The 27,702-nt window shown below is 56.4% G+C and overlaps 2 protein-coding genes and 1 non-coding gene across 8 annotated transcripts in view; 2 read left to right on the forward strand and 1 right to left on the reverse strand.

Moving 5' to 3' along the window:
- Positions 1-7,415, forward strand: part of CAPZB (capping actin protein of muscle Z-line subunit beta) — a 131,920-nt gene extending 124,505 nt beyond the window's left edge. Inside the window, exons 7-10 of one of the 2 annotated variants that reach the window (XM_089899848.1) lie at positions 1,429-1,494; positions 2,145-2,221; positions 3,615-3,727; positions 6,560-7,415. In XM_089899848.1, the coding sequence (XP_089755974.1) occupies positions 1,429-1,494; positions 2,145-2,221; positions 3,615-3,717 (246 nt within the window). In that variant the 3' untranslated portion in view covers positions 3,718-3,727; positions 6,560-7,415. The remainder of the gene's footprint in view (positions 1-1,428; positions 1,495-2,144; positions 2,222-3,614; positions 3,728-6,559) is intronic. The other variant, XM_089899855.1, reaches the window with a different exon arrangement.
- Positions 7,252-27,665, reverse strand: SLC66A1 (solute carrier family 66 member 1). 5 transcript variants are annotated; one of them, XR_016388768.1, is made up of 7 exons: positions 27,599-27,665; positions 22,028-22,243; positions 17,263-17,392; positions 16,531-16,618; positions 15,283-15,375; positions 12,767-14,693; positions 7,252-12,298 (listed from the first exon to the last, which is right to left on the reverse strand). XR_016388768.1 is itself a non-coding variant. In XM_089899835.1 (7 exons), the coding sequence occupies exons 1-7, from the start codon at positions 22,189-22,191 to the stop codon at positions 12,992-12,994; spliced, it is 876 nt and encodes a 291-aa protein (XP_089755961.1). In that variant the 5' UTR covers positions 22,192-22,731; the 3' UTR covers positions 7,252-12,991. The 5 variants fall into 5 exon arrangements, 4 of the variants coding, with proteins under 4 accessions (XP_089755961.1, XP_089755939.1, XP_089755940.1 ...); XM_089899835.1 differs by lacking the exon at positions 27,599-27,665 and adding an exon at positions 15,547-15,689 and having other exon boundaries at positions 7,252-13,051; positions 14,496-14,693; positions 22,028-22,731; XM_022551973.2 differs by lacking the exon at positions 7,252-12,298 and adding an exon at positions 15,547-15,689 and having other exon boundaries at positions 14,475-14,693.
- On the forward strand, positions 22,742-22,814 carry TRNAK-UUU (transfer RNA lysine (anticodon UUU)). Its single transcript has one exon. It is a non-coding gene; the product is annotated as a tRNA-Lys (tRNA).
- Positions 27,666-27,702: the final 37 nt, after the last annotated feature.

Consider the following 27,702-nt stretch of genomic DNA (forward strand, 5'->3'; position numbering starts at 1 on the left):
CTGTCTTCTCATGCTGTTTCTTGATTGCCTATTTCAGCTTCCAGATTTCTTTGTATTTTTTTAGACTTTGTATTTGATGTTTAGCTGATCAACAGCGTTGTGATAGTTCCAGGTGCCCAGCAAAGCGACTCAACCACACGTATACATGCAGCCATTCTCCCCCAGACTGCCTCAGCTTCCAGGTTTTATTTCAGTAACAGTGGTGAGGGACTTCCCTGGTGGCCCAGTGGTAAAGAATCCGCCTTACAATGCAGGGGACGCAGGTTCAATCCCCGGTCAGGGAACTAAGATCCCACATGCGGTGGGGCAACTAAGCCCGCACGCTGCAACTACTGAGCTCGCGCACCTCAACTAGAGAGCCTGCGTGCCGCTAACTACAGAGCCCACCCACCCTGGAGCCTGCTCACACCACAACTAGAGAGAAGCCCGCATGCTGCAACAAAAAGCCCCCGTGCCGCAACTGAGACCTGATGCAGCCAAAAATAAATTAATGAATTAATAATAAATAAATCTTTCTAAATAAATAAATAACAGTGGTGACCGTAGCTACACTTCCACTCAGTTTAAACAGTGTTTATGCACTTAGCACTCTGCTAGGCACCTGTGAAGTGTAAAACAGGTACATACATCTGCCCTTAAGGAATGTATAATCTTGTGAGGGAAGTAAGCCTTAAACACAGGGTGGAAGTTGGGGGAGAGCTCCGCATGCGTCATGACTCAGCGCTCGTGTCAGGGTCATCAGTGCCTTCTCCCCTCCCTGCCCCCTTTCCTTTTAATACTCAGAGTACTGATCCCTGGGCCAGAACTGGCCCGCTGGATCCCACCTCCTCTTAAACCCCCTCTGTCGTAACCAGGGATGCGGATTGAGATTCCCTTGTTCATGTTCCACACGGTCACTCGGCCGGCCTTGCAGCCTCACACAGTAGAAGGAATGTAGGCTTGGAAGTAAGCATGGCTTTGACCCAGGCTCTGCTGTCACTCCCTGTGTGACCTTGGGCAGGCCACCCCATCTGTCTGAGCCTCGGAGTCTCCTGACGCCCGGGTTGCCGGTCCCTCCCTCCGTAGCTGCCACACAGGCACGGCAGCGGCACGGCACTTTGGGGGCTCATCTGTGACATCAGGCCCCAAGCTGAGCCTGTGCCTGGCAGGGGTGGTCACCTGTGCCCTCCCTGCTGTGGGCTGTGGAGGTGGAGGTGGGGTGTGCTCCACAAGGGCGGAGCGAGACTCTCCCCTGGAAGCGGGGCCTCAGGGCTTCTGCGGGCCGGACTGTCTGCGACCTGAAACTTGGGTTGCTTTGTGCTGGGGCTCCCTCACTGGAAAAGTGGCCTTCAACCCCCGCCAGCTGGCCCCGGGCCTGCCAGCAGGGAGAACAGGCCCTGGGCCCTCACCCGGCTCTCTGACCTAGAGGAACATTCTGTCTCTTTGCAGATGGAGAAGGATGAAACCGTGAGCGACTGCTCCCCGCACATAGCCAACATCGGGCGCCTGGTCGAGGTGAGTGGGCCTCCTGCTGCCACGGTTCGCCTCCACCGCATGGGACGTTCGCCCCTGGAGCCCGGCTGCCGGCCTCCCTTGCTGCTCCCTCGCAGCTCCGCAGCAGCCAGCAGCGCATTTCTCATGTTTTGCCCTGGCCTCGTGTTTCCTGAGCCTTCTGATTTGGACGCAAGCAGGGCCCAGCTCCAGAGGCACCCCCTCTACTGTCCCCCAAACACATGCACCCTGACGACTCAGCTCGGGAGGTCCTAAGTCCTGTCTCCCCCCGTCCAGTGGGTGCGAGCGGAGACCTGAGCTCAGACGGGAAGCAGATCCCGGGAACACCAGTGGGCTCTGGAGGGGGAGCTTGAACTACACCTCAGCTCCCCCTTCCCCACGCCACCTGGAAGAAGGGGGTGCCCTCCAGCTGCACGGGATTGTTCACAGAGCTGGGGGGAGGGCTGGCGGGTGGTTGAGTGGGGTGGGCCAGCTCCCAGTGAGGGTCAGCCTGGGACACCGGGACTTGGTACTGGCGTCCTGGGCGCCAGGATGGGGAGGCGCTCAGGGCACACACTCACGTGCCTCCACCCTGCGGTCACAGCGGGGACTGCAGGGGCGCGGGCGGGAGGAGGGAGGGCGTTCCCGTCAGTCTCACCGGCCTCCTTTTCCAGGACATGGAAAATAAAATCAGAAGTACACTGAATGAGATCTACTTTGGAAAAACAAAGGACATCGTTAATGGGCTAAGGTAATGTACCCCAAAGCACGGGCTTTGGAACCAAAAAGGTGTGGATTTGAATCCTAGGTCACTGCTTAAGAGCTCTATGGCCTTGGGCCTCTGTTTCCTCCTTTGTAAACCAGGGCTGAGGTATCTATCCTCCTTATAGGGTTGTTAATGCAAGTTTTGCAAGGGTAAAGCCCGGCATACAGAGTGTGTACTCAGGATAGATGTGGGAATCAGAGTAGACTTGCACCATTTCTGTTTCCTGGGGCCCATTCACCTTAACAACATCCGTGCCCTTGTCCCTGGAGTCACCTCTCGGTCCCTCAGGCTGAGTCCCACCTAAAGAATCTGCCCGGTCCCTTTGGCTCCTGGGCCTGAGGATACCTCCAGATCAGACCCTAAGACGCAGGAGGGCATGACACCACCAGCACAGAAAGAGCCCCCCGACCTGCTGCTTTCTGGAGAGGGACCCGCCACCCTGGGGTCCTCTCAGGGCTGTTGGCTGCCCCTCCCCACGCGTCTTGTGCCCTCCGTTCTTCAGTGTCGGCCCAAGTGAAGGCCGAAGGGGGCTCAGGGGCTCGCTGGGTCCTCAAGGTCATGGTGGGCAGGGTAGGAGGCCAGAGCCCCTTTCGGGGGGTGGGTAGTGGAGGCCGCTGTGGAGCGAGACGGGCCTTGGAGTCGGGAGGCCGGGATCTCATGCAGCCTCTGTCAGCCAGAGCCGTGTGACCTTCGACCAGGGATGACTCCCAGTGGCCCTCCGGCCGTCCAGGAGCAGGGCTGCCGAAGGGAGGGGTGGGATGGAGGCCGGTGTGCGGCCCTACACCACCACGCGGGTCCAGGGGCTAACGCTCTGCCCGTGGTTTCCTGTAGTCCCCCACTGTGGACAGATCTCTCCTTTGGGAACAAGGAGAGGCAGGAAGCAGCTCTGGTTTGTGAATCTGTCCAGGAGACAGATGTTTTAGTCTTTCACTCATAGAGTTTTAAAAGATGGGGCCCACTTTGGACTCATCACCTTTCTGATTTCCTCCCTGCCTGTGGGGGACGTGGTCTGGCCCCCAGTGGGTTTTATTCCACCCCCAGAGCATTGCTCTCCTCTGGCTGTTGAGCCTGGGGCCCCTGAGCCAGCCACACACCCGCCTGGCCTGCAGGGTCCCCGGGCGTTGGCTGACAAATCGGAGAAAGCCGCAGAGAGCCTGCGGGGTGGTGGCCTGAGCCCCTGAAAACCGTGACTGCCGCCCGCAAGAGCCCCGCGGCCAGAACCTCCCCACCACAGCCCCTGAGCGGCAGCGGCCTTGGTGACGCTCCCCTCTCTCTTCTGCCTGTGTGTCCCCAGCACGTCCTCTCAGCTGTCGCCCCGTGTGCTCCTGGGCCCCGTCCTCCCCCTCCCGCTGCACTCACCTCTGTGCACTCTCTGTAGATCTGTTGACGTTATCCCCGCCAACCCCAAGTTCCCGCAGCTGCAGAGGGAGCTTTCCCAGGTGCTGACGCAGCGCCAGAGCCACATCCAGCCTGATAATTAAGCCGCTCCAGGTACCCTGCCTGAGAGGCCTGAGCGCCGCCCCACTAAACAGGACTCACCAGCCCGCCAAGACCCCGCCGGACCCTTAAACACCACTAACCCCGTGTCCGCTCGGCTGGGAGCAGCCCCCTTAACGTGCACACTTGCCACGCCCCGCGTTACACGGACCTGAATCACGTGTGCGGTGTGTGTGCTTTGCACTCTGGGCGGGGCCGCGTGTGAGGGCGGGCCGTCTGGGCTTCTGCCCCTGAGCAGGCCGGGCATCGCCGGGCATCACCGTCGCCTCTCCGGCAGGAGCCGCTCGCCTGCGCCGCTCCCGGTGGCCTCCCGCTTGGCCGGCGGCTTTGGCGGCCTCTCTGCTGTGTGTGCAGCCGGGTCTTCGCCAGCTGTCCACCAAGGATCCCAGAAGCCAGATGAGCCCCCTTCTCGGTGGGAGATTGACTGGGGCTAGCCGACCTAAAAGGGGGCGGTGTATCGTCCTGAGTCTGAGGATGGAACACAGAGTGCGGCTGTAATCCCCGGGCCGGGCCTGGTGCCCCCAAGACCGGGTGCCGCTGGAGCCGCTGGGACCGGCATAACCCTCTGCCCCTAGCGAGCTGCAGCTGTCCTCCTAAATGCCTTACGCCGATGGAGGGGCAGCAGTCTGGCTGTAGACGATGGCCGAGGACCATGACTTGAGCTAGTGACAGATACAGATGTGTGAAAGCAGTCAGCATCCCCGGAGAGGAGAAGGGAAACTGGTTTTAATAAGAGGCGTTTGGAAACCCAGCTGGGCAGGGCTATAGGGCCTGGGCTTAGGGGCTTCTTCCCAGGCCCAGGGGCTGGACTCGGAGACCCTGACCCGGGAGAGGCCCAGTGTGGGGGACAGAGGTGGGGCACCTGTGCAACCAGGCGGAGCGGCTCTTCTGCAGCCGTGGGACCGCAGCACAGTCTGGTCTGTGTGTGTGCCAGCATCAGGCCTGGGGCATCTGTCAGCCTCCAGCCTCGTGCTCGGACCGTTACATTCCCATCAGAGCATTAAGAAACCCCCTTTTAAGGCGTTCCATATGGTGCAGTTTCCTCTCCAGCCCCTCAGCTTTTAGGGTGGGTCTAGAATCTTCTGGATCCCTCACCTCGGCTAGTCCTGTGGCCACCCACTGGAGGCTTTCTGACATAGATCCCCTGCAGCAGTGGGCAGCCTGGCACCTTCTGTCCAGGACAGGCCCTCCTTCCCACCTCCAGGCATTGGTTCCGAGCTGCTTGGCAGTGACCTTCCCGAGCTCCTTTCCCTAAACGAGGGTCCTGCTCCTTGCACCTCCAGCCGTTCCAAGCCTAACCTCCTGTTCCTTACCTGGTTCTAACTCTGGAAATTTCTCCTTTGGGGGGGTAGCGGGGGGCTGGGTACAGCCCAGGCCTGGCGTGCTCCTTCCCAGAAGAGCCAGCACCCAGTCGGGCCGGGGTGCCGTGGGAGCCACCACTTCGCCCACCGCATCCTCCCACTGGGCAAGTTAGCCTCCCATTGGGAGCTTTCCAGAAGCCCGTGGTGGGCTGGCTGAGGTTTGCAGCCCGAGGGCCACCAGGGCTGGTGCCTGACCCTTCCTGTGGCCGTCGCAGAGCGGAGCGGAGCGGAGCGGACACTCAGAAATGTGTATTCAGCAGCGTCAACCAAAAATGTCAGCGTGTCTCATGGGAATTTTTGTAGCTGCACATAGACTCTTTCAAAGCCTCGTCTCTGCCTCCCTCTTTACCATCTTGAGGGCACTTCCCATGATGTTTCTAGGACTCAGTAGCCAGAATTCCACGTGGGATGCTCCTGGGTCCTACTTCATTGTATTTCACCCATATTCAGTGGGGGGGGGGGATTATTTTTTGGTCTCTCCTTCCCATTCTGTTTCACGGCCAGTGCGTGTCAAGCGTGACATTCCCGTGGCTCCACAGCATTCCTGCAAGGTAGCCTTCCACTCTTTCTTTCCACTGCTTTGAAACTGTTAGGAAGTTTATAAATAGTTTAGGAAGTTCCTGGTTAACCCACACATCGAGGAAATCTGACAAAGTGATCATTAAGGTCATTGCCAGGAGCATTTCTCTGAGCCTCAGTTTCCTCATCTGTAAATTGGGAATAATGCTCAGACCCCTCCAGAATGCTTGTGAGAGTGAAGTGTGCCTGAGAAGCACTCTGTAAACTGTACAACCTCTACAGAGGTTAGCTGTTGTTCGCTCTGTCTAACCTGTGTGTAAGTGCACTCCCGTGAACATTTCCCCACAAATTCAGGATTTGACAGCAGCGACCCAGGGCCACTTACCTGTCCCCTCCTGCCTCTTGAAGTTCAGGCTGAGGGATTTTCTTGGCCAAGTTAACAGCTGATGGTGCCTTGCAGCCGAAGCCTAAAAGTGCCTGCCCGCAGGTGCTGCCCAGGCAGTGGGCTCAGACGTCCGAGGTGCCGGTTCCTAATGCTCGCCGGGTGGCCAGCCCTGCACGCCATGCTTTGTAACGGGGTCCTTATCTCTCGGCCTCTGGCCTGAGTCCACACCTGGGCTGAAGCACAGACGGTCTCTGCTGTGGCGTGCTTGGAGGCCCACTTCTGATCCAGGCTGACATTGGGATCTGTGCCCCAGAGTCCAGGTCATGCCCAGCCTGGTGCAGAGGTGGGCCGTGGCCTCCCCCGCGGGGCCGGCCTCGGGCTCTGGGCCCCTCTGCCCCCTCCGCACAGCTTGCAGCTCGCACTCCCAGAGGATGGGGAAGGGGGCACCCAGCCCAGTGACCCGGCCGCTCGCCCTGGACGCACCGGCAGGGCAGCCCTCGGCCCCTCGCCGCTGCACTCTTCCTGTTCAGCCTGCTAATGACAATTCTTCTCCCCGGGCAGGTCTGTGCAGACTTTTGCAGACAAATCAAAACAAGAAGCTCTTAAGAACGACCTGGTGGAGGCTTTGAAGAGAAAGCAGCAGTGTTAAGCCTCTTCTTCCCAACTAACCGGACACGCCGCCGTGCGCTCACTAGATTCCTTTCTTAGAAACTCGTTTTCTGCTCCCTCCCTCGTCCCTTCCTCCCCGCCCCCCCAGGTCACACAACAACTTGCATCACCACTGCACAGCGCCATGTCTCCCTGAGAATAAACCCTATGAACACCCTTCTTGTCTCTGAGGCCTACTTCCCACCACATTTTGCTATCAAAACTCAGTATTTCCATAGAAACCATGTTTTCTGTTTGCCCCGGCCCCCCCGTCTCTCCACCACCACCCATTTATAGGCATAAAATACACTGTCTGTCTGCCTCCCTTCCCTCCCACCCTTTTGTTACATTGGTGTAAAAAATGTAAAACAAAAAAATTTTATGAAATAACTGTGGTGTGTGAAAGATAGAAGAAAAACTGGAAATCTGATTCCACGTGTGTTTGGGAGTTGCTTGGGGTTGGGGGTTGGCGGGGACAGGGGACAGCTCTGGGAGAAAGGAGAGGTGGCCCTCAGCGTCGTCCCGCACGCCTGGCCCCTGTCCCACGGAGACCACACGGTGGGGGGCGGGGACCTGCGGACCGTCCTGCTCTTCTGGCCAGGTGCTTTTCTGTCAATTTTTATGGAATGCAAAAGGAGTTTTTGTTTTATTTTGTTTTTTTGTAAAGCTTAAAAAAAAATCTACATCTTATACTTGAGCTTCCATACTTAAAAAAAAAAAAAAAGGAAAAAAAGAACAAAAAAAATAAATAAAAAGAAACTGGGATGCAGTTAGCACTGGCCTTGTGTTCTTTCTTGCCTGCCTCGCTGTCCAAGCATGTGTGAGCTCGGCTGGGAGGGCTGACCCCAGTGGGGGCGTGGGGCCCACGTGGTGAGCAAGCAGGGGGTCCTTGCAGATCTCCAGCGGCTTCTCTGGGCCCCCGCTCCGCGCAGACCCTGCCCCACCTGTCCTGAACAGCTGGGGCCATCCCATCATCAGGTGTGATGGGATGGGGGCTCTCCCCCCCCTCCCCTTTCATTTCAGCAAACACCTGCTCTGCGCAGTCATGTCCACACTCGTCCCACGCCATCTTCACAGCCCTGGGTGACGTGGGCAAACAGGTTGGGGTTAACGTGCCCAAGGTCCCTCCGAGCCGTAGTCCGTGCTCTCCCGGCTGACACCAGGGCAGCTTGGCAGGGCAGTCGGGCCCACACCCCAGTGAAGCCCCTCCGGTTTGAGGTACCTGGGTCCCTGACACGCCTGTCCCCGAATCCTTGGGCCCAGCTCCTCTCTGCATGGTCCGATGAGAAAGTTCCCAGATGGGGCACATCTTTACTGAGTGCAGAGTACCACTGAGATAGAGACGGGGAACAGGAGAGACACCTGCGTGCAGTTCCTTTCAAGGAACTTCAGGTGGAGAAGATGAGGGAGGCGGACAGGTGAAGGCTGGAGCTCTGTCAGTGGACCCAGAGCCCTTCTCCAATGGAAATGACATCCTCGTGGTAGAGTGCTTGGCACAGATAAATGAGTTCATGTTTATCAGGTGTTCGATCACGTGACCAAAATAACACTTGGAAGCCAGGAATTGTGACTGTGATGTATGCCAGGCCTGATCTTACTCTTCTAAAGTCTTCCATCACTGGAAGAGCCATCACTGCTGTCTTTTGCTGCTAAGTCAGGCCAGTGAGCTTAGGGACACTGGGCCCTGAGGCCGGGTTTCCTCAGTGAGGGGCAGCCGGACCCAAGTGGCAGAAGAGGAGAGTGTGCCCCTGGCTCGGTCCTTTCCCTGCTCTGTGGGACCCTACCCGCCCGAGGGGTGGCGTAGGCCTTGTGGACCTGTTCACGGCCCCTCTTGCTTCTCTGGTGCCACCCCCTCCCCGCAGCCTCGGTGCGGTGGGGCCATGGCGTTCCCTCATCCCCACCGGGTGACCCACAGTAGGCCAGTTACGATGCTCTCTTGAGAGACTGATGCTGAAACAGTGCCATTTCATTCCCACCAGGAATGATTCCCGGAGCTGTAGTGCCTGTCCTGTCCTTCCAGACACCGATGACTCACCTCTTAACCTTCCCTCCTGTGAGCCCACAGCCGGCCGAGAGCCTCTGCTGCTTGCTTAGCAAGTGGGCTTCTGCTCCTGGGAACCAGTGAGCCCTAAAGAGGCTGGAAGAAAAAGGGCACCTGTGTCCAGCATCTACTGAGCCAGTCACTGGGCCTGGGGGCGGCCTTTGCTCTGAAGCCTCAGAACAAGCAGAGGCAGACAGCCTGCTCCCACTGGGATATGCGGCCTGGAACTAAGATCACACATGCCATGAGTGGCAAAAAAAAAAAAAAAAATCCCAGGTTCGCTAAGTAACCAAGGGGACCCTGGGCTGGGAGGGCCTGGGGCCGGGCACTGAGGATGGGTCTGTGGGCTAGTCCTTCTTTGTAGATGCCACCTGCCTGCCCCCCACCTTGAGGTTTGGGGTGCCCCAGGCATTTTCATAGACGGCATCTCATTCAATAGCTGACACGTAGACAAATACCATATGGTATCACTCGTATGTGGAATCTAACTTTTAAAAAGATGCAAATGAACTTATTTACAAAACAGACAAAGATATCGAAAACAAACTTAACAGTTACCGAAGGGGAGGAATAAATCAGGAGCTTGGGGTGAACATGCACATACTACTATACATAAGACAGATAACCAACAAGGACCTACTGTGTAGCACAGGGAACTCTACTCAGAATCGTGTTCTGTGATAACCTATACGAGAAAAGAATCTGAAAAACGAATGTACGACAATCACTGTGCTGTACCCCTGAGACTAACACAACATTGTAAACCCACTATACTCCAATAAAATTAAAATTTAAAAAAAAATAGCTAAGGGACTTCCCTGGTGGAACAGTGGTTAGGAATCCGCCTGCCAGTGCAGGGGACACGGGTTCAAGCCCTGGTCCAGGAAGATCCCACGTGCCGCGGAGCAACTAAGCCCGTGCGCCACAACTACTGAGCCTGCGCTCTAGAGCCCGCGAGTCACAACTGCTGAGCCCACGTGCCACAACTACTGAAGCCCGCGCACCCAGAGCCCGTGCTCTTCAACAAGAGAGGCCACCGCAGTGAGAAGCCCACGCACCACAACGAAGAACAGCCCCCGGTCGCCGCAACTAGAGAAAAGCCCACGTGCGGCAACAAAGACCCAACACAGCCAAATAAATAAATTAACTAAAAAATAAAAAAAAATTAAAAATAGCTGACATGTAAAGCCGCCAAGGCAGGGATCTTTGGGGGTGACTGGCCCAGCCTCCTGCTCCCCGTGTGGGTCCCGAGGGAGAAATCCTCCTGGACCAGTTACCAGGGCAACTGTTAAGTGCAGAGCCTGGGCCTGAAACCAAAATGCTAGGTCCACACTTCGGGTGGGAGGAAGGTTCTCATCCCTTCAGGCCACACCTAGAGGTGAAGGCCCTACCAACGCTTGCCTGCAGCCAGGGGAGAAAGGCAGTCCACCCAGGACCTTGCACGTCAGGGACCCCACCAGCCGGTGAGCACGGCCCAGTCCGGACAGTGGAATTGACTGATGGTCACACTGGCCCTTCTGCTCTTTGGGAGGAACACGGGGAGGGTCCCAGTACTGGTGGACACGCTGACGAGCCTTCACCCGGCACGACAGGCTTGCAAGCCTGTCCCGTTTACCCACTGCCACGACGTCCTCCATCAGACAGGGCGTGCCAGTGTCTCCCCCATCGGACTGGGGCTTTCATGAGGAGGAAGGAACCACAGCTCTCGGCAGACTGGGTGGTGCCTGCAAGCAAGAGCCATCACCCCATCACCCCCACCAGGGCAGGGGCTGTGACATCGCGTTCTTTCTTCCCCACCCAGCTCGAGCCCAGGCCCACACCTGGGTTCACACTGCCAAGCTGAGCCCCCAGGTCCTCAGGCCAGAAGGGCACTCAGCCAGGTCACGGCCCTGGGTAGAGCCAGATACTGGCTGCAAAGGGCACTGAGCCAGCTGGGGCGGGCGTGGGCCCTGGGGGTGGGAGGCACCATTCAGAACAGTGGGGAGGGGGCCTGAGCACAGCAGGGTTGCGCCGCCCCCGAGGACAAGGGTGAGGCTGGACGGCACCCGGCCTGAAGCCCTGGACCCCCAGCCAAGGGCGGAGGCAGGGATGGGACTCTGAGGGCCGGGTGTGGGATGGCCCCCGCAGCTGAGGGACCTCATGTGGATAGAACAGCTGCCACTCGTAGCTGGGGGACCTTGGGGAAGCTGCTTAGTTCCTCAGAGCCTGTTTTCCCATCTGTCATGTGGCTGTGATGACTGCACCTGCGCCACCTACCGCAGTGGGGGTTGAGGGTACAGCCCAGCCCCGCCCCGCCCCGCACACAGCAAGTGCTCAATAAACGTCAGCTGCAGGCCAGGTGACACCCAGGGTTCTGCAGGCCCACCCAGGACAGGGCTGAGGCGCTGCACCCCACTCGCCCCACTCCCCATCTGAACCTGAGGCGCCCCCCTCCTTGGCCTCCCCAGACCCCCATTCCCTCCTCCTCTTCCCCCAACCAAACCAGGTCACCTGCTGTGAGCGCTGGTGGCTGGCCCTGCCCCCACCATCCTCACTCCAGCCCCACCTTGGGAGCAGCCCTGACTCCCATCTCCAGGCCTTTGCACACACCCTTCCCTCTCTCTCAAGATTCCGCTCCCGGGCCACTCCTCCATGAAGCCTTCCCAGGTTGAGTCGCCTCATCCCTATGGCACTTTGTACCTTCTGGTTACAGTCCTTCCCTCTAAGGCCCGGCAACCGTCTCCCCTCCTTGAGGGCAGGGACCAGAGCTGGTTCACCCCCATCCCAGACGCCCAGCACAGCGTGGGCCAGGGTGGAGAGGAGAGCTGCGCTTGGCAAATACTTGTGGCACCAAACCGGGGCAGGCGTCCCCTCGCGGCCGAGGCTACAGCCCTGTGGCCGGGCTCCTTCCTTTCTCCACGGTTGGAAGAGGAAGATTCTAACAGAGAGGCTCACGCTGAGCCCCAGCTCCTCCCTACCAGCCTTAGCCGCACCTGGCACCACCCACCCTGATGGCTCCCGGGACCGGCTGTGTGGGGGGGGCGGGGGGGGGGAGAGGTGAGACAGCAGGCCATCAGGGAGGGGAGCTGGCCCCTCCGTCCTCAGGCATGCATGGGGTTGTGGCCAAGAAGAAAGTGGACTCAGGTTGGGGTCTGGGAGGCAAACTAAAGTTGGGGCACAGGAACTAGAGCTCGGGGCTCAGCCCTGCCCTCCTCTCCACCCTTCCCGCCTGCAACACTGGCACCTTCCCCGTTTATCTTCTGACTGTCCTTCTGCCATGTCACCTCTTCCAGGAAGGTCTCCCTGATTTCCAGGGATATCTGGTTGTCCTTCTCCTCCAACTAAAAATGATCAAAGCTAACCTTCAATGAGCTCCTTCTTCAGACTTCAGAGCCAGACTTCAGGGCTAACATCCATAAGCACACCATTTTATTTAATCCCTAGAAGGACGTATAAAGTGGTAATACTGTCATCCCATTGCACAGATGAGGTAACTGTGGCACAGAGAAGTTGAGATGCAGAACCAAAGTCTGAACCTTAACTATTCCGCTTCTTGCTGAGCACCGCGGAGCAGGGATCCTGTTGGAGGAGTGTCTTTCTCACTGCTGTGTCCCCACCACCAGGTGTGGAGCCTGTCACAGAGAAGCAGGTTGAAGAAACTGGAGGCCCAAGAGGCTGGGCAGGGGCGGGCCAGCAGACACAGTACCCTCTGGCCTGGCTCTCCCACATCCTGACCCCCTTAGGCCCCCACCTGGGGCCTGTAGGTGGGACCCCGATCGCCATCCATCACTGTGCCCCAGAGCAGCGCAGAGCCTGGCACCAGGAAAGGAGCACCAGGACGGGCCTCACAGGGAGTACCGTTTACTAGGCCATCTGCAGTCGACTGTACAGTCCAGGGTGCACCAGGCTGAGCTGGGCTCCTCCCCAGGCGGTTGGGTGGGGGAAGCAGGCAGAATGAGGTAGGTGAGCTGAGGGGCAGCTGCACTGTCTTCTGAGAGGCGAGTTCTCGGCTGCAGGCCCTCCCTTCAGGCTCCAGGGACAGTTGCCTCAGACCCTGGGGGTGAATCCCAAGGCGGGGTGGGCTGGCCCTGGGGGCTGACCTGCTCCTGGAAGAGTCCGTCAGTCAGGGCTTCCGGAAGGGTCAGCTCACGAGGTTTCGGAGGTGTTGGGGGTAGGCGGTCGGGCCGGGAGTTCTAGGCACCCCCAGCTTCCTCCACGGCCCAGCCCAGGGTCAGCAGCACCGTCACTGCCCATACTTCTCCCTTCCTGAGTGTGGCATCTGCAGGTCCCCGTCATCCTGGGCTTGGCCTGGGTCTGGGTCCTGCTCAGCTGGGGAGGAGTGGCTGGCGCTCTGATGAGGTGGCGGTACCCCTGTATACCAGGAACTGTATGGAGATCCGAAGGAGTCAACGTCAAGGCCAAACGGAGCACAGCCTGCGTCGGACCTGCCCCAGGGTGGCCTGTGGCCCCATCCAGAACTGCTGCCCTCTTCCCTCCCTGCAACTCGGCCAGGTGGGCAGGGTCAGCCATGGCCTCCTGGCCTCTGCTCTTGCTGCCTTCCCACCCCTCAACCGGCCAAACCCCATTTATCTGCCAAGTCCAGCGCTTGGGTCTTCCTCTCCAGGCAGCCTCCCCTGACCCTAGCTCCAGGATCTTGCCCTCCTCTCACCCTACAGAATCCTGGGGGTTTCAGCAAGTGGCAGGGGCCATTTTGGGGCACTAGAGCTTAACTTTCTTCATCTCTCATTGCACCCACCAGGAACTCCGCAAATGTCGAAACAAGGGCCCCGTTTACCTCCTCCCAAAGGAGATGCAAATAATGCCCTGCTCAGCCATCCAGCAAACAAACATTTACTGAGCACTCACTGTGTGCTGGGTCCGGTGCTGGGTATTTCCAGAGACCTTAGCTTATGTAATTGCCCCATGACCTTGGTGAGACAGCAAGATGAAGACATGGAAGCACAGAGAGGCTAACGGTTTGCTCTGTGTCACACAGGACACCGGGGAGCCAGGATTTGAACTCAAGTTTTTCCATCTCTAATTCACGTGTGTGTGTCTCCACATTGCAGCTTTCCTTCCTCCTGCCTGGATGGGCTGATTTATGCCCTGTTCCCCAGACCCTCTGCACAAGCTGTGCCAGGAACATCCCTCCCTCTCCTGTGCCTAACTTCTCCTTCAGGGCACAGTTTCAATGGCACTAGTGGAGGCCTCTGCTGAGCCTCTAAACCAGGACAGACAGCCCCCTGGTCACACACTCTTGCAGTTTTTCTCTGTGCTACTCAGTGGCACCACAGTGAAGTAATTATTTATGATTACGCATATCCTGTCTGCCTCCCCACTGAACTGTGAGCTTCTTGAAGGAAGGACCATTCTGTTCTTACTCACAAATAGATCTGGTACCTGGAGGGGTGCCCAGCACATGGGAGGTTTGGCTCTTGGATGGACAGATGGATGGATGGATGGATGGGTGGATGGATGGATGGAAGGATGGATGGATGGAAGGATGGATGGATGGATGGATAGAAGGATGGATGGGTGGATGGACGGACAGACGGATGGACAGAAGGATGGATGGATGAATGGACTGGATGGAAGGATGGATGGAAGGATGGATGGGTGGAAGGATGGATAGAAGGATGGATGGATGGATGGATGGATGGATGGATGGATAGAAGAATGGATGGATGGATGGAAGGAAGGATGGATGGATAGATGGATGGATGGATGGATGATGGATGGATGGAAGGAAAGATGGATGGATGGATGGATGCTGAAGCCACGTGCAGGCGGAGGCTGCTGTGGCCCCCCCAACCCCACCCACCCTCACACCCTGAAGGATACGATGGTGTCGAGCAGCAGGACGCCCAGGCTGCCCACGAGCCAGGGCAGGTGGTGCAGCACATAGCTGCCCTCGCTCTGGCCTACTTCGGGGTTTTTGAGCAGCACGCTTAGCCCATACAGCGTGTTCCCCAGCATCACCAAGGCGAACAGCGAGTAGGAGATCCCCTGTGTCGACTTCCGCAGGAACTGGAAGCGAGAGGTGTAGGGTCAGAGACCTCAAACGGGCCTCTTGTCTCTCTGGACTGTAACTGTCCATGTGTCCGTCTGCCCTGTCACAACGCACATGCTCCGAGCAGACTGCACACGGTGTGACCAGTGTCCGACACGGGCCTGCTGCCCAGATCAGCCCTTTCCAGGGCCTGACTCCTCATCCCCGTTCCAACGTCATCTCCCAGGCCACCCTGCCCAGGTCGCAAGAGACTAGGGCTGCCCCACCCTGCTCGCCCCAAGGTGCCTGCTCCCCAGCCCTACGCTGACTCACTGCCCAGCAAGGCTCCCCCATCTCTGGTTCCCCACCTTCTCTGCTCTGCTCTCAGCCCCTCGCTCTCACCTGACCTCCGACCTCCCCGGGACACATGCAGGTCACATGTACCCCTGGATGGCAGGCATCTCACGCCCATTTCCAGAGGCAGAAACTGAGGCTTGGAGAAGTGGATTCAGTCACCCAAGCCAACAGTGAGTGTGGACCAGACCTGTTGCTACTCCCTAACCCAGGGGCCCGAGCTGCCAGCCGGCTCCTCTTCCCGTGGCCCCAGTGCCCCTGCCCGCGGCTCACATTGGTGCGGATCTGAGGCAGCCGGGAGAGCAGGTACAGCATGCTGGACACGGAGCCGATTACAAAGCCAATGATTTCCTGCTGCGTGAAGGGCTGAGAGGGCAGAGTGGAGTGCTCAGTGCTCAGCAGGCGCCGGGGTGCAGCCTGAGAGCCCCAACTCCCTCCTCGAGGGCAATTCCCCTGACCCCATGGTCATGCAGGGGCGGGCCCTCGGGGTGAGCCAGACCCCCACCCCTGCTCTACTCTCGCGTGCCCACACCTCACCTTATTGCCCGGCTCCACAGACAAGAGCGTCCGCCCCCGGAAGACCTCCCTGGGGGCAGCCACCAAGCCAGCGCTGCTCAGCAGTGGGGCGGTACACGCCACCCCCAAGATGAACAACAGCACAGAATTGATGGGGGCAGACCCTGGACATGAGGCAGGAGGGAAGCTGAGATTAGGGATCTGAGTGGCAGCAGACAGACTGGGCTTTGAGTCCTGGCCTTGTCCCTCAGTGGCTGTGTGACCTTGGGCAAGTGACCTAACCTCTCTGAGCCTTTATTCCTCATCTGTAGAATGGGTATAATGAGAGTACCCTTCTCCTAAGCTTGTAAAGGTAAGCTGATGAGGGCAGTGGGGGCAGGAAGGGAATTATGGAGCGTGGAAATGCTGAGACAGCCCCACCCCCAGGTGCCTGGATCATTTCTTGTACAGCCCTGGATCTGCCCCTTCTGAATCCTGTGTGCCGTGAACTTGTTTCCTCAGCTCCAAGCCCAGGGCCCGGCACTGAGGAGCAGCTGAAGCCATGTTTGCTGAAGGAGAGAACTTAAGTGAAGGGGACTCCCTGTGGTCCTGCCCGGATGCACTCACTGCCCTCTATCTCGGCTCATCAGGTGATCAGGGCCCCAGCTTTCAGATAAGGCCCCAAGGAAGCCTTTTTTTTTTTTTTTTTTTTTTTGCGGCACACGGGCCTCTCACTGCTGTGGCCTCTCCCGTTGCGGAGCACAGGCTCCGGACACGTAGGCTCAGCGGCCATGGCTCACGGGCCCAGCCGCTCCACGGCATGTGGGATCTTCCCGGACCGGGGCACGAACCCGTGTCCCCTGCATCGGCAGGCGGACTCTCAACCACTGCGCCACCAGGGAAGCCCCCGAGGAAGCCTTTTTGAGGTTTGGTTTATCACCAGCAATGGGAAACCTTCCTCCTCCCAAACTTCCAGGCCTCCCGGCTTCCCTCAGGCACCTGACACAGAGGGATCCCCGTACTCACACAGAGAGGGGCGTTTCTTAAACTTGTAATGAAAGTACAGCGACAGCATCAGCACGTCGGCTAAGACGTAATACACGGCTGTGTAGGTCTGCAAGAGAAGAGGGGGCCCAGGGCGCTGGCTGCAGTCCCCGGCTCAGGGACCACACCCCAGCACCCGGGCAGCTCTGCCCCATCCCAGCTGGGTGACCCTGAGCAAGTTGCTTCACCTCCTGGAGCTTCTGTTTGCTCATCTGGAAAGGAGGGGATCACAGTTCCTACCTGGGAGAGCTAGACAGCAGGTAGGCAAGGGCCTGGCAGGTGCCCGCCTGGGCAGACAGAGGAAACGGTGGCTAGCATGACCAGGCAGGACAAAATGGGACTCAGAGGTTAAGTGGAGGCTACCATTTGGCCTGATACAGGGGCAATTTACAGTCCCCCTTGGGAAGACAACAGATTCCTGATTTTGAGTCCCAGCTCCACCCAGCCACAGAAAAATGATGGCACCTGGGCCTCCCAAGGGAAAACCTTCCTCCTCCAGGGCCCCATGCCCTGAAAGCTCAGTCAGGATCTTAGCACCTCAGAGGTCAAAGACCCCAGCCATCCTGTGGTTTGATGTGCTCATTTTGTAGATGGGGGAACTGAGGCCCACACTGTGCGGCAGGCAGAGGGCTCTCTCTATAGCATGGGGCCCTCGAAGATGGAAGCCTCTGCAGACTGTCCCTGGCAGCCCACCCAGCCCGGGGACCAGCCCACCTGCAGGGGCAGCTGGTCAGCAAGGAAGGAGCCAATGAGATTGCAGGAGTCTCCGCCGATCCAGCCCAGGAGGAACCACAGGGACAGGGCCTGGTCCATATTGCCCATTTTGCAGGCCTTGATGTACTGGCTGTGGCGGAGGAAGGAGACGTGCACTCAGAAGCCGACGGCTGTGATACCGCGTGGAGGGTAAACATGGGAAGAGCCAACATGGAATAGCGGGGCTGGGGCGGCGTCTGCACAGGGGGTCTCCTGGGAGCTGATCCTTCCCGCAAGCGGGATCCTCATGGGCCTTTCTTTGCCCTTTGGGGATTCTTACCACGGGAACCCTTCCAAGCCAGGAGCTCTATGGGACATGCATCTTTCCAGAGAGAGCCATTGCATGATAGATTCTCCTCCACAGCAGTCTCTTGGTGGGGACCTGGGGTCTTTACAGGGCCCTGATGTTTTGTGTCAGACCTCAAGAACCACTTCATAGGGACCCTGGGTTCTCTCTTCTATGGAGGAGCGGGAGGGGGGTTGGTGTTTGGAAGGAAGGAGGATGGTGGTTGCCCAACAGCCGAGGCCTGGGCGATGCCCTATCTCCAGGGGAGATGGATAATAATATGGGCCTGTTATCTTCAAAGGGCAACAGAGAAGCCTCAGGCTGTGGCTCCCAGAGCTCTGATTACAAAGCCATGGGGTCAAGTCTTGATGGGCCTCTTTGGGGATGGAAAAGTCAGGGAACCAGGATTCACACTCAGACCCTGGGGTCCCAGCCTTGCTCCGAGTCATCCCGCAACAGCCACCTGTGCTTACACTTCTCTTTGATCATTTGCATGTATTTAAATTAGTAAAAGGTAACTGAACAGCACCTCACCCCACCTTCCACCCGAGACAGAAGCTAGGAGAGCTAGGCCTGGCCCTGGCTCTTCACGGTCATCCTTCCACCTCCATCTCCTGCTGACCCCGCCCCCAGCTCTTTAGGTCTCCCACCCAAGCCTGTGTTCCTTGTTTCCAACTCCCCCCTCCGGCAGGGACACTCCGACCCCCACCACCTCTTCACCAGGACTGCCTTCTCTTCCTCCAAGCTCTGCACCAGCAGGTGGCTCACCCAGGCCCTCCTCTGGATCTTTCAGGAAATATCAGCTCCTCCTCAGGGCCTTCCTAGAAGGGAGCTCTGCCAGCACTCGTCAGTTCCTCCTGGACTCAAGCTTCCTGAGGGAAGGGACAGTGCCCAGCATGGGCCTGGCCTGGAGAGGCCCTTAAGGTTTACCCCGTGGCCCTGCCCTTCCAGGATACTGTGACTTGAAGAGCCTCCATAAATTTCAGGGAAAGTGATTTTGTCACACTCAGGAAAGGCCGAGTCCTAAGGAGAAGCAGTAAGGTGGCTGCCCTCCCTGCCATCACCCGGGGCTTCTCCCAGACCTCTGACACCCCCTCCCTGGTTAATCAGCCAGGCCCAGGCAGGGCTGGCACTATGCCCTGGTGGAAAGGGGAGGCCTCAGCCAGCTCCACCAGCTCCTCGTGCCTCTGGGGGACCTCTCACCCCAAGATGGGGAGTCTCTCTCCCTTGGCCTCCACCCATCACCCAGACCTGTCTGCTTTGCCCGCTAAGGGCCACCTATCCAATCTCCCACACATCATTGCTTGCTGGATGCCTTACACAGCCTCCCTGCCTCCAGTCTCTCCCCCGTCCCTCCAGTTCTCCTTCCCTAACAGAAGGTCTACAAAGGCAAGGATGGGGTCGGTTTTGCTTACTTCTGCCACATCTAGTATGGCAGCTGGGACAAGGTGAGTCAGTAAAAATGTCAAGCCCTAGACAGCATGTTGGGACAACTTGATGAGGTAAGGGTAGTCTTTTTTTTTTTTTTTTTTTTTTGGCCGCTGCACGGCTTGTGGGATCTTAGTTCCCCGACCAGGGATTGAACCTGGGCCCTCAGCAGTGACAGCACAGAGTCCTAACCATAGGACTGCCAGGGAATTCCCAATGGTAGTCTTTTTAACACATGGTACTGGGACAACCGGGTACCGCATGCAAAAGAACGAGGTTGGATCCCTACCTCACACCGTATACAAAATACAACTCAAGCTGAGTCAAAGCTCTACATGTAAGAGCTAATTTGTGATACTGTGATTTACAATAAGAAATATATATATTTGGTCTTCTTCCCTGTTCCCTGCACAGAGCTCTCCTAAGAATGTCCTAAGGGGTGAGAGAGAAAGAGAGAAAGAAAGGTGTCTTTTGTAATGTTAATAAGGTGACTTTCGGAAAGCCCTTAGGTCACCTGAGGATAAGGACTCATTGCCAGGGGAACCAACAGTAGGATTAGAAGGTTGGGACATTTGGTCTCAGGGGTCCCTGTCCCACCCCCCTCACCCACCTCAGGGGAGGAGAGAGGCTCGAGATTGAGCCCAATTGCTAATGGCCAATGACTGCGTAATAAAGCCTCCATAAAAATCATTCCTCTGAGTTCTGTGAGCTGCTCTAGCAAACTAATCAAACCTGAGGAGGGGTCGGAGGAATCTCCGATCTACGGCTGGAGGTCAGAAGCACAAATGACAACCTGGACCTGTGACTGGTCTCAGAAATGGGGAGGAGGGAGCACTCTTGTGGGACTTGTAGGACTGGGCCCCTAACCTGTGGGATCTGAGGCTGTCTCAGGTGTAGACAGTGTAAGAATTGAGTTGATTGCTTGATGGTGTGGCAAAAAAACACATCAGAATTGGTGTCAGACTTGGATAAATCTATATAAAACTCTTAGAAGATAAGGGTGAATCTTTGTTACCTGGATTAAGCTATCCTTTCTAGACATGATAGCAAAAGCACAAGTAACAGAAGAAAAAAACACATAAATTGGACATCATCAAGGGACTTCCCTGGCGGTCCAGTGGTTAAGACTCCGAGCTCCCATGCAGGGGGCTCAGGTTCGATCCCTGCTCGGGGAACTAAGATCCCACATGCTGCACGGCGCGGCCAAAAAAAAAAATTGGACATCAACAAATTTTTGAATTTTTGTGCTTCAAGCGACACCATCGAGAAAGTGAAAAGACAACTCACTGAATGGGAGAAAATATTTGCAAAATATATCTAGAATATATAAAGAACTCTTATAACTCAACAGCAAAAAGACAAATAATCCAATTGAAAAATGGGCAAAGAACCTCAATAGACCTTTTTCCAAAGAGAATATAATTTGGCCAATTAAGCTACTTAATATCACCAGCCAACAAGGAAATACAAATGAGAACTATGAGATACCACTTCACACTCACTGGGATGGTATAATAAAAAAGACAGAAAATAACAAATGTTGATGGGGATTTAGAGAAATTGGAACCTTCGTGCACTGCTGGTGGGAATGTAAAATGGTGCAACCGCTTTGGAAAACAGTCTGGCAGTTCCTCAAAAGATTAAACACAGAGTTACCATGTGACCCGGCAATTCCGCCCCTTAGGTATATACCCAAGAGAAGTAAACACACATGTCCCCACTAAAACTTGTACATGAACATACATAGCAGCCTTAATCACACTGGCCAAAAGGTAGAAACCGCCCAAATGTCCATCAATGAACGAATGAATAAACAAAAGGTATACACATACAACGAAAACTACTATGCGGATGTAAAAAAAGAATGAAGTATTGACACTAGCTACGTATGACGTGGATGAACCTTGAAGATGTTATGCTAAGTGAAAGAAGCCAGTCACAGAAGGCACATACTGTATGATCCATTGATATGAAATGTCCAAAATAGGCAAATCTACAGACAGAAAGCAGATTGGTGGTTGGGGCCGGGAGATTTAGAGGGAAACGAGGAATGACTCATTTCTTTCTGGGTTTCTTTTTAGGGTGACAAAAATGTTCTAAAACTGATTGCGCCAATGCTTACACAGCTCTGTGCATATACTAAAACCTTGGACTTGTACATTTAAATGGGCTAACTCAGTGGTATGTGGATTATCTCCCAATTAAACTGTTATCTTTCTCCCTCAGGAGAAACAGCATAAGATTTCCTAACAGTGGAGAATGCCCTTACATTACAGGGCCCTGGATGACCTCTTTGACCTCACCTCTCCTCTTTGGCCCCGCCTCTGCCCAGCCATGGGACTGAGCGTATGGTGTGTAAAGGCCATCCTCATAGCAACCCTGTGAGGTAGGGAACAACATTCCCATTTTACAGATGAGAAAACTGAGGCGCAGAGCAGCGAAGGGACTTGCTCAGGTCACAGTGTGTCCACGTTCCCTAATCACAGCAGTGGCCATGCTGTTTTGTAATCACTGCTTGTCCTCCACCAGACTGTCACAGAACAAAGGCCAAGTTCGATGCACCCCAGCCCTCCTACTCCTCCGCCTCCTCTCTGACTAGCTGTGCAATTCACAGCAAGCTAGTTAACCTCTCTGGGTTTCTATTTCCTCGTAAAGTAGCGATACAGATTGTATCTATTTCACAGGGTGGTTATGAGGATTAAATAGGGTAAAGACATGTCAAGTGCTTAGAAATGAGCTAGGTACACAGTGGGCACTTAGTGAACAGGTGTTATTATTATTACCTGTGTGTCAGCATGGTCCAGCACAAGGCAGGGCCTAGAGTGAGGTTTGCTGTAGGGCCCTCCAGGGTGGGCTGGAAGTCAGTCAGTGGGGATGGGAGAGGGAGCACACTTGGCCTTGAGTCTGGAGAGGCCCAACGCCAGCCAGTGAGCCCCTCTTCGGCGCAGCCCCAGGAGCACTTGCCCCACCCGTGCAACCCAGCCCTGGTCCCACCACCCTGATGCTACTCACGGGAGGGTGGACGCAGCAAAGCAGAGAATGGAGATCAAGCCCAGGCCCACGCTGGCCTTGTCCCAGACATCCCAGGCACACTCGCCAAACACGTCCCATATCCACTGGCTGGAGCCATTGGGGCAGCTGGAGAAGTTTCTGGAGCCCAGCTTCCTCCAGACCATGGCTTCGGAGGGAGGGAGGGAGGGAGCCGGTGTGCTGAGGCAGGCGACAGCTCTACAGGGAACAAGACAGGGGCCTTCAGCCTTGGGAGGTCTGGGTCCTAGTCATGGTCCCGCCACTTTGAGCCCATTCCAGCCTTATCACCCAGCATGGACTGAGCCCCTGAACCAGAGAACACGATCAGTACAGAGATCAAAGTAACCACATATGCAGGGAGGGCACTGGATGTGTGGTCAGAGACAGGTGCATTCGAATCCCCACTCTGCCTGTTAACGCCTCGACTTTGGGCAAGTGACTCAGCCTTGCTGTGCCTCAGTCTCCTCATCTGCAAGATGGGGCGATAACAGTGCCTCCCCCACACAGCTGTGAGGGTTCAATGGGTTCATAAATCTAGTGTAGAGAACTGAGCCCTCAACAATGCCACCTTTGTTCTAACTCTTGAACATTTCGATTGTTTCCAATCTTTTCTGCTTGCAAATCATGCTGTGAGGGTCTGCTGAGACCAGGCCCACTAAGTACATCCTCTCATTTAAAGTACGGCTGTCCTGGGAATCCCCTGGTGGTCCAGTGGTTAGGACTCAGCACTTTTACTGCTGGGGCCTGGGTTCAATCCCTGGTCAGGGAACTAAGATCTCACAAGCTGCACCACTCAGCCAAAAAAAAAAAAAATGTATGGCTGTCCCCTAGTACATTGGTCAGATGAGGCAAGTGGTGAAGAAGGAGCAGGTGAGTTGCACACATGGCTGGGATTCAAGCTTGGCGTGCTCAAGCCGCATTCTCCCAGCAGCTCGCGTGTGTAGGACGCCTGCTGGCAAAGAGTCTGGAGCCACCTCCCCATTCTCACCGCCGACAAAGCCAGGAGCTGGCTGGTTGCAGGGGCAGGCGGCGAAGTCCCCACCTGGTGTCCTAGAGCAGTCACAGCCTGTGTGACAGTCCCAGAGGAGGAAGAGGAAGTGGGGTTGCTGGGCAGAATCATCACAGCCCCTGATAGCTGAGCACGTTACCAGCTCTGTGCTAAGTACCTTACGTAGGCCTTTCTGCATTTTGCTGCACATCAGCTCTATGAAGCGGGGGCTACTGATATGTCTGCGTGGACCCGGGGAGGTGACTTGCCAGGGCCACCCAAGCAGGAAGCACTCACAGCCACCATGCTTCTGTCCCTGGGAACGGCGGCACCTTCCTGTGGTCTGGCAGGGCTGCCCAGGGTCTCATGCAGCCAGAAGACAGGCTTCCCCTTTTCTCACTGCGCTCAGAGGGGCTTTCCTCACCTGGGATGAGGCTCTCTCCAGCCACCTTCAGTTTCTGCTTGTGTCAAAAGACCCAGGATCCTCGTAAAGCAATGCCCCACAGACAATGCCACAGACCAAATGTTTATGTCCCTCCTGTCCTGTTGAAATCTAACCCCCAATGTGATGGTATTTTTGAGGTGGGGCCTTTGGGGAGTATTTAGGTCATGAAGGCAGAGCCCTCATGAATGGGATTAGTGCCCTTACAGGAAAGACCCCAGAGAGCTCCCTCGCCCCTTCTGCCAGGTGAGGACACATCGAGAAGACAGCCATCTATGAACTAGGAAGTGGACCCTCACCAGACGTTGAATCTACTAGCACCCTGAACTTGGACTTCCCAGCCTCCAGAACTGTGGGAAATCAATGTTTGTTTCTAAGCCATCCAGACAAATGGTATTTTGTTACATTGGCCCGAATGGGCTGAGACACCCTGGCTGGACCCTTGGAACTGCTGAGGCCGCAGCGAGCTGGGAGCGTCAGGCAGGGAAAGGAAGCGAGTCAGCTGCTTTTCTTAGGAAGCTCTAGGCTCTCAGCTCTAACGTGACTCAACAGCGAGCCCCAGCACCCCAGGTCACTGCCTGCCTGGTTCACTGCAGTCCCTCCGGGGCCCTGCAAAGGGGGGCTGAAGGTCTCTTCCTGTACCTTGGTGACCACCCCCCCTTGACCTTCAGCACAGCTGATGTTGGAGCCATTTATCTGCTGTCCTGCCACCAGCAGCTGCAAGGCCACCCCAGGTTAACACGCAGTCCAGGTAGGAGCTGGGTTTTTGTGGTGCCTCAGGCATTTCAAATCAAGTCCTTTTGTTCCCCAGCCACCCCTCCAGTGGACCACTTCCCCAAGCCTCCTCTTGTAGAGCCTCAACACACCACGGCAGGTCATCACGGTAGTATACTGCCATCCTCATTAACTCCTCTGTGAGGGGAACACTGTCCTCATTCTACAGATAAGGGTGAGGGGCCTTGTGCAAGTAACAGTCTGAGCCTGTGTATAAAACGAGGATAATGACGCTCACTCCTTGGGGTTGTTGTAAAGATAAAATGCACATAAAGCTCTTAGCCCAGGGCCTGACACAATGGTAGTGACTAAGAATGAGAGACCAGTATCTCAAGCACCCTGAGGTCACTCTCACTTCCTCTTTTCACCAGGCTAGGGAAGAAAGAAAGTGGACACACGCCCAGTGAAGGAGGGATGGGTGTCTTGGGGGATGTACCATGGCTCATCACCAGGCTAGGGAAGAAAGAAAGTGGACACACGCCCAGTGAAGGAGGGATGGGTGTCTTGGGGGATGTACCATGGCTCATCACCAGGCTAGGGAAGAAAGAAAGTGGACACACGCCCAGTGATTGAGGGATGGGTGTCTTGGGGGATGTACCATGGCTCATCACCAGGCTAGGGAAGAAAGAAAGTGGACACACGCCCAGTGAAGGAGGGATGGGTGTCTTGGGGGATGTACCATGGCTCATCACCAGGCTAGGGAAGAAAGAAAGTGGACACACGCCCAGTGAAGGAGGGATGGGTGTCTTGGGGGATGTACCATGGCTCATCACCAGGCTAGGGAAGAAAGAAAGTGGACACACGCCCAGTGATTGAGGGATGGGTGTCTTGGGGGATGTACCATGGCTCATAGGGCCCAGGGCCCAGGGCCCTGGGTGGGTGGTCCCCTGTCCATGCACGGGGTCCATGAGCAGCTCGGGGCTCAGGATACTTTGAGACACGCCTGAGCCCTGAACAGAAGACACTTTCCTCTGAGGGCCACTGTGCACAGAGCCTGTCACCCGTGGGTTCTGACCCAAGTAGGAAGCCAGCCTGGGCCCAGGCCTGGCTTCTGAGACCGGGCCCACCTCCTAGTCCAACAGCACTGAGCAAATGGATGGCCAGGGTTGCAACAAAGGTTGACCAGGTCTGTAGGTGTGACAAGGACCACAACAGGGGTTCCTTGTGGTTTTTGTTTTTTTTAATTGAAGTATATAGTTGATTCAGGGGTGCCTTGTTATCATGGAGAGCACATGTTTGAAATTCAGGATCAGTGTGTCAGAGCTGGGGATAAAGGACCTGGGGTTTAAGAAGCTCCCCCAGCGTATTCTGACCACATGTATTCTGTGCACGTGACCACACTTTAAGAAAGGCGGAGGGGGCTTCCCTGGTGGCACAGTGGTTGAGGGTCCGCATGCCGATGCAGGGGACACGGGTTCGTGACCCGGTCCGGGAAGATCCCACATGCCGCAGAGCAGCTGGGCCCGTGAGCCGTGGCCGCTGAGCCTGAGCGTCCGGAGCCTGTGCTCCGCAACGGGAGAGGCCACAACAGTGAGAGGCCCGCGTACCGCAAAAAAAAAAAAAAAAAAAAAAAAAAAAGGCGGAGGGACTTCCCTGGTGGTCCAGTGGCTAAGACTCCACACTCCCAATGCAAGGGGCCCGGGTTCAATCCCTGATCAGGGAACTAGATCCTGCATGCCACAACTTAAGAGCCCACATGCCGCAAGTAAAGATCCCACATGCCGCAACGAAGACCTGGTGCAGCCAAATAAATAAATAAATATTAAAAAAAAAAGAAAAGAAAGGCAGCCCTGGAAATGGCATCCGCTGCCACAGCCATGTAACTCGTCCAGATCTCAAAGCTGAGCCACAGAGATGCTCCCCACTGAAGCTGCTCAGGTGGCCACCTTTATCTACCAGATAAGTCCAAACGCCTTGAGACCGAGCCCCAGAGTACTCCAAGAACTGCCCTCCCCCCCATCTCCTGTCCCTCCCTCTAGGCCTTCAGACGGTCACTCCCAGGTCTCCTGACTTCTGTCCATGCCGTCTCTTCCCCTAGGCTGGGCCTTTTCATCCTAGACGGCGTAGTAAAGAGAAACTAAGACCCAGTTCTAAATTGCCGTCTCAGTTTAGAGGGTCCTCACAGGAGCTGGCGGGAAAACACCTGTCCCCTCTTCCCTTACCTCCTCCACAAACCCGAAGAACGTTCATCACACTCGTCCGCCACTGCCGCGCTTTAAGCCACTCCTCTCCCTTCGCCCCGGGTGTAAACTTCTTAGGCCCCGGACACACCAGGTGCACAGTAAAGGTTCAAAAAACAGCAAGACACACACGGAGCGGGGGGAGAGGGAGCGAGAAAGGAAGGAAAAGAAGGTAGGAAGGGAGAGAGAGAGAGAGAGAGAGAAACAAAGAAAGGAAGGGAGACTGGGAGACCTAATTGTGAGCTTGGATGGCCTAGGGTTGAGGAGAAAGCACTCTGGAACTGACCTGCCTAATGCCTACTAGTAATGAATTCTTGGTCAAGTGCCTGAGCCTCAGAGTTCCAACCTGTAAAACGAGGGAATGATGCAAGTATCCACCTGCTAGGCTAACGGCAGAGTTAAATGAGAGAATCCAGGCTGAGGGATTAGAATGGCGCCTGGCACAGGTCAAACCCTCAGTAGAATAACCGGGAATGGCTATTATTCTGCTCTGTCTAGAGCTCTCTCCCCTCCCCCCACAGGGTTCCTGGCAAACAGCAGGCTTCAGTAAGCCTTGAAAAGACAAGACTGCGTCAGTCCTCCTACTTCCAAACACAGACTCCCCATGTACACACTTGGAAACCTGTCCTAGGCATGGAATGGGAGGGGACAATCTGGGCTCCCTGCAGAATTGGGGAGCACCTGAGGGGAGGAGCATTCCGCCTTGGGGCTACCACCCACTCCAGCCCTCCAGGTCCTCGGTCACAACTCCCTCCTAGTGACTCAGCCGAGCACCGGCCGCCTGTTTGGCGGGGATAATAACAGGGCAGCCGCTGGGGTCAGCGCTCATTCGCCGCGAAGCCCCCTCCTCTGGCCCGCCCTGGGGAAAACAAAGTCGTCAGAAACGCAGGGGCCCGTCGGCCAGGAACAAGAGGTGAAAAAGGAACCCAGACCCCAGGCCCTAGGTCAGAGCGGCCCGAGGGGTCATGCTGGTCGCCCTTGAGGAGGGGGCCCTGGGCCCCCGCCGAGGGCCTCCCAATCCCAGCCCAGAGCCTCGCTCCAAGATCTCGCGCCCCGAGGTGGAGGCAGTAGCCCCAGGACCATCCAGGGGCTGGAGGAGGGTGTTGGAAAGATGTAGCAGGGAAGGCCCAGAGTCCCGAACCGCAGCCCCAGCCTCAAATTCGGCTTACCAAGTCTTGAGCCTCCCCACCGCCCGACTTCTGGGTTCTCCAGCTCCTGCCTTCATCAGCTGACCAGAAACCCCGCCCCGCCCCGCCCCGCCCCGCCCCGCCCC

Source organism: Delphinapterus leucas, chromosome 1 (genome assembly GCF_059928025.1).
Source record: "Delphinapterus leucas isolate spDelLeu-1000000601 "Yukka" chromosome 1, BTC_Dleu_Yukka2, whole genome shotgun sequence".
NCBI classification, from domain to species: Eukaryota; Metazoa; Chordata; class Mammalia; order Artiodactyla; family Monodontidae; genus Delphinapterus; species Delphinapterus leucas.